Source organism: Rhinolophus sinicus, chromosome 18 (assembly GCF_057876585.1).
Source record: "Rhinolophus sinicus isolate RSI-liver-muscle chromosome 18, RSI-T2T, whole genome shotgun sequence".
Classification (NCBI taxonomy): Eukaryota; Metazoa; Chordata; class Mammalia; order Chiroptera; family Rhinolophidae; genus Rhinolophus; species Rhinolophus sinicus.
The window spans coordinates 34332786-34344917 of NC_142518.1; the positions used below are offsets into that span (position 1 = coordinate 34332786).

Here is a 12132-nt window from a genome sequence, read left to right on the forward strand (position 1 = left end):
TGGTGACTCCTACAAAAGTAATTTTCTAGTGAGATGAAAATAAAGAGAGGGGTATAGGCAAGGGTCAGATCACGACCAGTGGGATTTGCCCTGAAGATAATAAGAAGCTGAGGCAGGGTTTAGAGCAGAGAAATGACATGATCAGATTTTAGGAAGGTCGCTCTGGCAAAACTTAGGAACATGAGAATTAAGAAAAGGAGATCAGTTATGTAGCTCTCAAGAGAGTCCAAGTGAACAGTGATGAAAAACTGGACAGCAAAAGTGCAGCTGGGGATGGAAAAAAGTAGTTTAAGAAGTGCAATTTCAAGAGGTTGGGAGAGGTCAAGATAGGGGAGAGGTGAGAGACAAGGCAAACCCTGGCCCAGGCACTGGGCACAAGTATGGTGGCCCCTACCAAGACAGAGTACCCAGCTGCAACTTTATGGGAGAAGAAAATGAGGTCAATTTAGAGGAAGTTATTTTGGGATGCCTACGGGACATCCAAGGGAGAGCTGTCCCGGAGGCATTCATATCTCCAAGTCTATAGTTCAGGAGAAAGGTCCAAGCTTGAGGATCTAATACGGATAACTCAGCCTTCGGCTGACAGCCAGAGCAGTGAGGGCTGGATAAAATGTAGCCACTTAACAAATATTTATTAACACCCTACTATCAGCCAGGCACTGTGAAAAGTGATTAAGAATAGAGCAGAAAACAGGAGAAGGTCCCTGCCCTGAGGGAGATTACATTCTGGTGAGAAGAGCCAGAATATACACATATACATATACATATAAATAAAAGAAACATATTAGCTAGTAAAAGTGCCAAGCACAGAATTATAAGGTGTGGTGTGATAACAACTAGCTATGTAGTTCCTTTGCCTTTGCCCAGGAAAGAACCTGAGAAGCAAAAGAGAGGGTTGAAGACCATGAACTAGGGACTCACAGTTGTGGGCCAACCACAGAAGGCACAGTGTCCACCACATAGCACGTCATATAGAGTGGACGACTTGACTTCTGGTCTACACTCTCATCTGGAGACAATGCCACCACCTTCAAACTAGAACCCCAAAGAGTAATTCTAGGTCATTATTCTGCTCAGGAACTATGATGCGTACTTGTAAGGGTGACACTGTATCTTCTATCTTGAGATTTAATCCTCTAGTGTAATTCAATTTAACGGTGTAGTTTAGCTTGGGACTTTTTGAATTTTTTTTCTCTGCTTCCCTTCTCCTCAGCCCCCCAACACCCCCACACCCCCACCCCCGCCAAACCTTAATGACTCTATTTACTATATATTTACCATGCATGCCAGTTTCCATTATTGTTTACTCTGGACTGTATGCATACCAGGATCAATGACTCTTTTCCTCAAGGAAACTTCCAGGACACTGACTTGAAAAAAGTTTTTGCATCTGCGAAAGATCCACGCCTATCCCTGAAACAAACCAGCCTCTGGGAAGCGCATTTTCAGTGACTCTTTACTCCAGGCCAAGACCACCTCCCCACCCCAGCCCCTTTTCCTTTGTTCTGCCTCTCCTTACAGGCCTATAAAACCTTTGGGCCATACTGGGGGGGTGGGGGCTGATGGTCTTTGGACAAGAGTCTACCATCCTCCCAGAATGCTGGAATTTTGAATAAACCTTCTTTTCTTTCCACCAACCTTGTCTCTTGAATTTTGGCTTTCATGCGGCGAGCAGCCAGAACTTTAACATGGTAACAAGGGATAAGGCAGTGAACAGGGCCATCAAGGTTCCTGCCCCTTAGAAAGCTCACATTCTAATAGGATAAGACCCACACAAGCACACACACCACGTACAGATATCTAAGTAAACTGTAAGTTGTGCTACGAAAAATATAAACAAAGGACGAAGAATAAGTGAGTGATCTACTTTAGGTAGGATAGTCAGAAAATAAGTCCATCTGAGGAAGTGACATTTAAGATGAGTCCTAAACTCTGCCAGCAGAGGATGGTGGTGTGGACATTCCAAATAGAGGGTACTACGTTTGCACAGGCTTAGAGGCTGGAAAGAGCTTGATGTGTTTGAGAAACTGAGTGACAGCCAGCAAGGGCAGAGGACAGGGCTGGAGAAAAAGAAGTGATGACACTGGAAATGTAAACAGAGAGTAGCATCACTCGAGGCCCTGCCAGCTGCAGTAAAATATTTGGATCTTACTGTAAGGACAACAGCAAGCCACTGAATGGTTTTTCAAGCCAGTCATGACCTGATCTGATTTTCATCTTAAGGGATTTCTGGCCAGGAGAGGGCCTAAAAATCAGGAGTTGCTTCTTTCCGAGCATGTAGTGTCTTGGGACCATCCTCCAATCACAGTGTAGTGGTCCTTTATTCCACCCACAGTCAGGGTCAGGCCTCCATCTGTGGAGCAACTTTTCTTTCTTGGATCTCCTGCTTGGCCTAAGTGCTTCCCCCAAAGCCCCATAAACTCTCTAAAGTGTTTCCAATAGACTTTGCTAGAGTGTTGGGAGAATGGATGCTTTCATAAAAGGACACAAAATAATAAAACGAAACCATTCCCTCATTTCTGGTGGAAATTTGTTTTCTCCTCTACTGCTTGACATTAGTCCGTGGCCTGAGCAATTGTCTTTGTTCTTTACTCTGTCTCCATTTATTTTTCAAAAGACCATGAACATGTGTACTACTATGAACAATAACAACGAACTATAAATTCTTATTAATCCCAGAAGGTTGGGAATTCTAAACAATAAAAATATATCCTCTGACTGCTTCTCTCAAAAGAATATTTTGGAAAAACAAAAGAGCTTTGTTAAAACAACAAATGAGCTTTGGGACACTTGGGGCCTAATGATGGGCTCAGGTCACCAAGCCCTGATGCAATAGGTAACTTCAGGCACAAAGTTGGAGCCTTCCCTGCCACCCTCTCCTGGGCTCACTTCCTCATTTCTCAGCCCATATCTGGACTGCATCAAGCCAAGTTTCCAATATAGCTTTTAGCCACTATTGTTTTCAGGAGCCAGAATTCTCAGCCTAAAGAGAAAGTCCCCTTTGTCCTCCATCTATGATTTAATTTATATTCTCCTGAAGGCTCCATTCACTTTGTTTTCGGTCTAAGAGAAGCCTCACAATTGTACTAGACCCTGAATTTGAATTTCCCTGTGTTTCCACTGTTTGGAAATTTGCCTAGGTCAGCCACTCACTGGACCGTCCCAGAATTCAGCTTTACCTTAGAGAAAATCTTTATTGCTCATGATTTCTTATGCTATTTTAACTACTATCATATATTTTCCCTTGATTTCTATATTCTTATAGAAATACACAGATGTGTATGAGCATACACATACACACTCATACATACCACCTTTCTCTAATACTCAGTATACTAAGCTTCCACTATCTTTTCCAACTGGATCACATTCCTAAGGATTGCCCAGATTTTGGAGAGGTGTTCTTAACTGCATTTTTTTCCTGCATTTCTCATTCAGATGCACCCTTGCCAGCATTCCCGATCCTTCAACACCATGATTCACAAGACAATGTGACCAACTGTCTTTCTACACGTTTCTCTCTCTGTTCTCACCTATAAACTTCTTTACTAAGCAAATGTATAAGATGTACTAAAAATGGGCAAAACTGGACTACAAAGTAATACGAATGCAAAGAAATGGCAATTTCTAATAAAAAGTATGTAGCATTAATTAGGAAGCACTAGGGAAGGAACTGTTTTTTCTGATATTTGAACAATCTTGAGAGGAAAACAGATTATTGTGAGCAGAATATGGCTTACCTGAATGTATTATAATCCATCTTCTTCATGAACCCAGCGTCAGCAGCCCTAAATACCTGCCTGATGTCTCCGGATTTTGGTATTTTTTCTTTCAGCTTTTCTAGGGCAAGTTCAAGTTTGCTCAAAGGAAACTGGAAGGGGGAAAAGAAAGGAAAGATATTTAAAAATGCCTGAGGCATAGGGAGCCCCATCTTTCTGGTGGCCAGGAAAAAGACTTCACACTGTGAATCTGAAGTTAGTGGGGCATGTCTTTCCATAGAGATCACCACAGAGAAGACAAGACTAAATTTGCATCTCTTCAGTTAAGGCTTTAGGACAAGGATTAATGTTAGCATAGGCCCAGATCAGAAAGAAATGAGCTTAAGGGACAGCAGGCCACAGGAATCAAAAAACAATTCCTGCTCCCACCACAGCAGCTTCCTCCCTGTAACCTTTAGACACTGGTGCTGTATGCTGGGAGACCCTAATGGACAGAATGGGGATTCGAAATTGGATGAGTGAACTCCCATTTTCTCCAGATCTTTAGAGCGAACCCCTGGAACTGTTTGTTGGCCACCTTGTGATACACCGAGCAGAGCAAGGCTGGGTGTCAAAGGTACACACACAGTGCAATCCTCTTACATTCACTCTCCATGCACTCTCCAGTTTCTGTCTCCTACTCTCCTACTCTATGATTTGGTTTTTGACTCTGTAAGAATATTCTTTATTCAATCCAATAAAGCATAAGGTTGTAAATAATTACAGCTAAGAGCTAAAAAATGAGAACACTACATACGAAAATAAAAACTCTGATGGTAATTTAGTATAAAGCTCCTTCTCTTCCACCAGGGGGTTTGGCACCTACTGCAGCCCCCCCATTCCTTCCCTTTTTTGCATTTCCTTTCATCTATTTCCATGATAGGATCTCTTAGCTCTTTTGAAAAGACTCCTCAGAGTATATTAATCTTTCGCTGCTTAGAATGTCCTTGTTAACGGCAGTTTTAAAATAATGCAGTTTTCACTTGGGATGCTGATACCAGGTAATGTCCTACCCTTCTTTTACCTTTTGAAAGGAGAAAAGCCCTTTATAGCTTAAAAATATATATATTCATTATTGTATGTCAACTGTTATTGAAAAGTAAATTTAAAAAATTTAAAAAAAAAAGTGTGTGTGTGTGTGTGTGTGTGCGCGCGCATGTGTAGTGGACCCTTGAAGAACAATGGTTTGAACTGCAGGACTCCACTTATATGTGAATTTTTTTCAATAAATACTGTAAATGTATTTTCTCTTCCTTATGATTTTCTTAATATTTTCTTTTCTGTAGCTTATTTTATTGTAAGAATACAGTATATAATATATATAACATACAAAACATGTGTTTATTGACTGTTTATGTTATTGATCGGTAAGGCTTCTGGTCAACAGTAGGCTATTAGTAGTTAAGTTCTCGGGGAGCCAAAAGTTATACTCAGATTTTTGACTGTGTAGGGGAGTCAGTGCACCTAACCGCCATGTTATTCGAGGGTCAACTGTATTTTATATGAAGGTATAGGTTTACCCTGTGTTTGAAAATCAAGCCCTAATGTATAATAGCTATTGTAAATTGGACAATGACTGAGCTTGCTATGGGCCACATAGAGCTGAGCACTTCACACATATTATCTCATCTAATATTCATAGCAAATCTATGAAAGAGGAACTGTTGTTACTCCCATTTCAAAGATGAGGAAAGTGAAGCTCAGGGAAGTTACATGTCTAAGGCGTCTCAAATGTGGAGTCAGGTTTCCCCAACAAGCATAATGGGCTCCAGAAATCTAATTACCCTGTTATTGAGCCTCTCACCTGACTTCAGTGCTTTTGAAGAGATATCGGTTCATGGTTTTACAATAACCTGAATTCCTAACACTGCAAATGAGAGATGATGTGGCAGTCCTGGAGTGTCAGAGAGCCTGAGCAGAAAAGAACATTATTAGCTGACAGCGCTCAGCTGCTGTACCTTCATGATCAGTGCAGTATTCCCACTGAGGCCACTCTCCTCAGACTGCTCTGACCAATGACAGCAGGGCAGGGGCACCAGGACTGGGCCACTCTGCCTGACACGGGACTTCTCTGATGGGCAGTCTTTGCTCTCGGCTCCCCATCGGCCTGGCTGCGACTTTCTCAGAGCTATGCTGCATCTGAGGCTCTTCATCCCCCATCCTCCTTCCTTCCCTCTCCTTTCTCAGGGGTCAAACCTGCATCTCTTGTCTCCCCACCTACTCCTGCTTCCTCTGCCTTTATCCTTTATATGCATTTCTTCCAATACATCTGTTACACGTCTAATTCTGTCTTGGCATCTGCTTCAGAGGACCCAAACTGACACAGATGATGTGGTATAATATACACAGAGACTGATCTTAGCAACTTACCCCTGAACATTTTATATATAAATAAAATAGAACTGGTTCTGGTTCGTTCTCTCTCTCTCTCTCTCTCTCTCTCTCTCCCCCCCCACCCCTCCTCTCTGCATATAAATATTATTTCCTACAGGTAGATTTTTAAAGCAGTTTCTAGATAGATTTTTCAATATTAGGCAATGACTCTCAAATAGACATGTTTGTATACCAAACTGGTCCACACTTAAAATCAAGATTTTATCAATATGTTATTTTTATTGAACAGCATTGCCATAATAGTACTTTTAGTAACGCTACCCATCTGCCATCTTATTTCAAATGAAAACACTCTTTGAGTTCACTGTTGCCAATTTGTCTTTGAATTCTTATTTAGGCCTCAGGTGGCTCCTGTTATGGGAAGTTGCAACCCCAGCAACTATTGGGTTCCCTTGGGGTTTCTGTTTGTTCAGGTCTTGGCCTTCCCGGTAGGACTGTGCCAATTAACTGGGACAGCACAGTGTGTGGCACCAGATTTTCTTCCTTTCCTACAGTTGCTGAATTTCTTTCTGAAAACATTGTTGGCGTCAGCAGAAAACCAGGAAACTTGATTCAACTCTGGGCCTGCCTCCTGCCTGTGCCTGGCATCTGTGATGCTGGGCAGCGAAGGACCCAGCGTGTAAACAGAGTAGACCGGGACCTGGCCTCTGTCAAAGGACTTGTGGCCAAGTTGCACGGATCCATTATTCATGCCCACATGTGTGAATGCACAATGTAAAACGGATAGCAAGATGAAGAAGAAAAGGCCTAGAGAAAGAAAAACACAGACTGCAGAGTGCTGAGAGGCAAGTCAAGAATTATACAAAGTAAGCTCACCTTATCTGAATTCTTCTCCATGAATTTTAAGGTGTACTCATCAGCACTGAGCAAAAGAAACACGTAGCCATTCACATTCACTTTGGCTCCAATATACAGCTCCTCGACCTTGATATATTCTGATAGTTCACTTTTAAAGACTTCTTGTCCGGGCCTCTTAACACGCATTCTTTTTAAGAACTTCCGTAGACCTGAAACTAGTATAAAATAATATTGAATGTCAATGATAATTTTAAAAAATATACAGTCACAGGATATAAAGTACAGAATAGGGAATATAGTCGATGTTACTGTAAAAGCTATGTACGGTGTCAGACGGGTAGTAGATTTGCTGGGGTTATCACTTTGTGAGAGGTATAAGTTTCTAGTCTTATGTTGTTTTTGTACACCTGAAACATAATAAAAAAAGAACTTCCCACCAGAATTCCCTATGAAAAAAAAGTTAATGAGTAGCCTTTATTCTTGAAAGAACCATACAACTTGCCTTTAGAGTTACTTCATGCTCAAAACCAGAACATACAACTTAGCTGTGAACTCACATTGCCTATTATTCTCAGAATGAGGGGAAGAATGAGACAATGGGTGAAGAAATGAGACTTCCTAGGTGAGTGTGCAAAGAAAAAAGTGGTATGGCATTCCAGCCTTTTCTTTCCTCTCTCTAGTCCCTTCCCAATCCAAACACTTGAATAAACACTTATCATGCCCAGCTACATGCCCAGCAGCATGTAGGGAACTGCGACATCAGGAATATACTCATCTTTAGAGCGTGTCTGAACAGCATCAGGTAGAAAATTCCTCACGAGTTTATTTCCACCCATGTGTGCCAGATGATGTCTTACACTTATTCTGACATGCAGATTAAGTGTAAGATGCCCCACCTCTGGAAAGGAGCTTAATTGTTGGAAGCTAACAATGAGAGTCGCCTTAACTCTTTTTTCTATAGTTAAAATATCTTTGCTTCTCTTAGCAATGCCTCCTATTTCTTGCTTCCAGAATTCTCAGCATTTCATCGGCACTCTTCTGGGCATTACTTGGTTTTTGACCTCTTGGAAAACAGCGAGCAGAGTTGAACATGGGGACTCCAGTAATCTTCTGATAGTGAACTGAAATCTTCAGACCTATGACTACAACCTGAGACCAGATGAGCTTGTGGGGTCAGCTTCATCACACTCCTCCTACCATATTCAGAAACCAGAGGTGGTGGAGACTAGGCTTTGGAGCCAAATAGAGTTGGAGTCCACCCTGCCTCCGTCATTTGCTCAGTGATCTTTATAAGTTATTTAATCTCTCTGTATCTCTCTGAATTCTCATTCGTAAAATGAGGATAAAATTTTTGGGGGCTATGAAAATGTACCTCTCAGATCACCCACTGTGGGGAATATAGGTGATGTAAGGCCCCAGCTGATATATTCTGAAATCTATCCCCAGGTTTGTGCCAAGGTCATGCTTCCCACAGGCTGCTGCCAACAAATGACTAAGCAAGGCAGGGATACTGAGATAGGTCCGTTTCTGCAATATGGGGGCTCCTCCAACTACTGACTTTGGCTCTAGGACTCCCGGCAGGCCTTAATGAAACTTTCTTAGAATTTCAGTGCAGTCTAAGACCTCCCCCTTTCTTTCTTCCTTCTGTCCTTTGCAGGAGTCAGACATGCACTGCAGTCTGAGGCCTCTCCTGGCATTTTCTGGCTCCTTCCACATTTTCCCTCACCAGCATCTCCCCTAATAAATCTCTTGCACATTTAATCCCATCCTGGGGTTTGCCTCTTAGAGAACCTGGACTAACAAAAACTTAACCTAGTAAAGTTCTTGTAAGGATAATAGTAGGTACTCAATCATGGCTGCTATTATTACTAGCAAGCATGTAGTTGACTACTAGCGCTCTTACTGTTTTACATATGCTGCAACTAGCTTGGCTATATCTTCCCAATTCTAGACATAGAGTTGATTTTTTCACCTTTAAGAGCATGACTTGATATTCATCCCTATTTGTTTCATATTTTAAGATTTGATCCATTACTCAAATCACTGTGGAGCCTGATTTAACTATACTAATTATTCATTATTCATTGGTGTGCTGAGTGACTCATACCAGCTCTTAAGGGCTGACCAAATTTCAGGGAATTTCCAAGCTAGTGGTTAAACTGTTGGTTGCTTGAAATTGGAATTGGCCATGACTGGGGTATTTACACCACAGAAATTGGCAAATGGTACAAATTAGGGCCTTTAAAATTTTTTTCAGAGAGCCAATTAACCAGAACACCACTGATTATTCTTCCCAAATAAGTGTCTTCAGCACAGACAAGTTTTAAACATGTTGGGACAAAGAACACAGCCCAGCAGTTCCATAATCTGGTAAGTCAAAATCAATGGCTCTCCTCAGCAAGGGCCATGGTGTCGGCACACTGTCCAGGGCACTCCATGGGCCTGGGTGCTGGAAACTTGGCAACAGCGTCAACAGACAGAAGAGCCAAGGGAAGATGGACTCTGAAGATTAAATTTGTTAATCTGGGGTTCTTGTCATTTAGTTAAGCAAAAATTTTATAAGCAGTACTATCAAGAATACAGATTCCTTCTTGTCTTGTTGGCTATGAGTGCAACTGGCAATAGCCAGCCCATGATTTTGAAGCCCTTGGATTCCTCAGAGGTGCCTCTGAGGCCACAGAGGAAGGAGGGATAATGTCCAAAAGGAGGCATCCCAAGTCTCCCAGACCTGAGCCAATCAAAACTGTCCCACTTTTTGCATTTTATATCTGGGTTCCCATTTAGACACCTTTGTAAACTAAACTTTAGTAGTTAAAAAAGTGAAAGCCACTATCTTAGGTCATCTAGGCTATAAAATCAGATCATACTAATTTTCAAAATGAAGAGACAGTTAATTGTTCTGAGGAAATTGCTATGAGAGGTATGTCTCTTACCCGAATTCTTCTCTGTGGGTTCAAACACTGAAATTGTGTCATCACTGAGAAAATATGAAATAATAAACAGCCTGCCCATGTTGGCATATTGGTTTGTGATTAGTTTTGCTAAGAACCGGAGTACATTGCTTTCGATGCCATAGCTAGATGGAAGAGAAATGAGGGTTACAGCATTATACAAGTAATCTTCTACACATTATGTATATAAAATAAAACCTGCAAAAGGTGTGCTATGGATTTATTTTTAATTTCGATATAATTGACATATAACATTATATTAGCTTTAGATGTACAAAATAATGATTCGATATTTGCATACTCGTATATTGTGCAATTATCACTACAATAAGTCTCATTAACATCTGTCACCATAGTAACAAAATTGTTTTCTTGTGATAAGAACTTTTAAGATCTACTCTTAGCGACTTTCAACTATGCAATACAGTATTGTTTACTATAGTCACCATGCTGTACATCACCATGACTTACTTATAACTTACTTATAACTTACTTATAACCACATAGATTGAAACTGGAAGTTTGTACCTCTTAACCTCCTTCACCCATTTCATGCATCTCCCCATCCCCCAGGTGTGCTATGCTTTTAAGATAGTAGGATAAACTCTCTGAAGTTGAAAAAGCTCAACTATCTTCTTACTAAGGCTTTATATCTATATGCAGATGAATTTTCTTGATGTAGTAAAATATCACTTATTCTTTAGCTGTCCAGGGTAACACATTGGGAAAATATATGCAAAATAAATGTCATAAACACACTACTCAAACCAGCTTCATTAAATGGTTGTCCCTTACTCACAAAGCTAATCAACAATCACAACAATCACGTCAGCAAAAAGAATAGCACCTAGCCCTCATTGCCCAAGCATAAGCATGCCAGCAGGTGTGTTCCACGGGTACCTAGAGCCACCTTCCACTTTCTCATGCCCATTTCTTTTCTTCTAGCCCCACGTCCTCTCCTTCCTGAGGCATTCCGCCAGTTCTGCAGTATCCTCCAACTCACTTCAAGGAAATAATCAGCTTTTCCCTTTCAAATACTATATTAAATATTATTTCACTTATCATCCAAATTCTAAGTAGCCATTCTAAGTCTGTTTTCCGAGGGCTAAGACTGCATCTTACTAACCATTATCTAATATAACATTTTTTACCTTTTAAGTACTCAATAAATGTTTGTAGAAAGTTGTTATAAGATCCATATAGATTGAAATTTGCATTTAGAATTCTATGCATGAATAGAATAATCTAGTAGACTGAAGATGGGATCAAGTCTAGAATCAAAAGTTCCCAAAGCTGATGACCTCATCATTGAAGAAATTAATTTATGGTCTGTCAGCAGAAGCATGTTGGTGGATATCAGCTGGTGAAATGTGAGCTACATAACAAATCCTAAACCCTTGCAGAGGTCTTTGATAATCAAAATCAGTACCCCAAGGTGGCATAGAGTAAAATAAGCCATGTACTTCGTCACTTCCCTGTCACAACTCTAAGAAGTAAGGTTCTTGCTTTCAAATTCTCCTTTGTTAAAATTCAGTCTTTCCTTGTGGTCACAGTGATTTAATTAAAAAAACAGAAAAGCAAAAACAAAGAACATTTCTGATTTCCAGAGGTATAAAGTGTTTTTTTTTATTTTATTAAATTTATTGGGGTGACAATTGTTAGTAAAAAGAGGACATACAAATGGCAAATAGACATATGAAAAAATGCTCAACATCACTAATCATCAGAGAAATGCAAATCAAAACCACAATGAGATATCACCTCACCCCAGTCAGAATGTCGATCATCAACAAGACAAAAGTGTTTTTTTCTGCCCCTTTCTCAGATTGTCCAAGGGAGCAGGACTGAAAAAACATGGCACCAAGATTCCCAGTCTGAGGCCTCATGTGAGATGAAAAGTAGCAATTTATAAGGGTAGCCCCAGGGCAGTGTGGGCAGAATAACCAGATCTCCATGGCTGTTTTCTGAGTTCCTATTTCCCCAGGCTTTAGACAGACCTCATACGGTGCAGGGTTGCAGCTATACCTTGTCAGGCATCTTCTCTGGTACATAATTGGATTTACAAGTAACAAAAAGATTTGGTAACCCTCTCTCATGAAAGAGCCATAACTTTTACAGATGCCTGAAATATCACTGAAACAACTGAATGAGGTCAAATGTCAGGGCAAATGAATGCTCCTGTAAATTTAGCTTCTTAGAACTTACATAAATTTATAAATGTGTATGTTAAG

The 12132-nt window shown here is 40.7% G+C and overlaps 1 protein-coding gene across 1 annotated transcript in view; it reads right to left on the minus strand.

The window, feature by feature from the left end:
- EFHC2 (EF-hand domain containing 2) overlaps positions 1 to 12132 on the minus strand; it is a 267304-nt gene that overhangs the window by 118494 nt on the left and 136678 nt on the right. Inside the window, 3 exon segments of the mRNA XM_088794715.1 lie at positions 3741 to 3871; positions 6969 to 7165; positions 9884 to 10026. Coding sequence (XP_088650841.1) covers positions 3741 to 3871; positions 6969 to 7165; positions 9884 to 10026 — 471 coding nt within the window.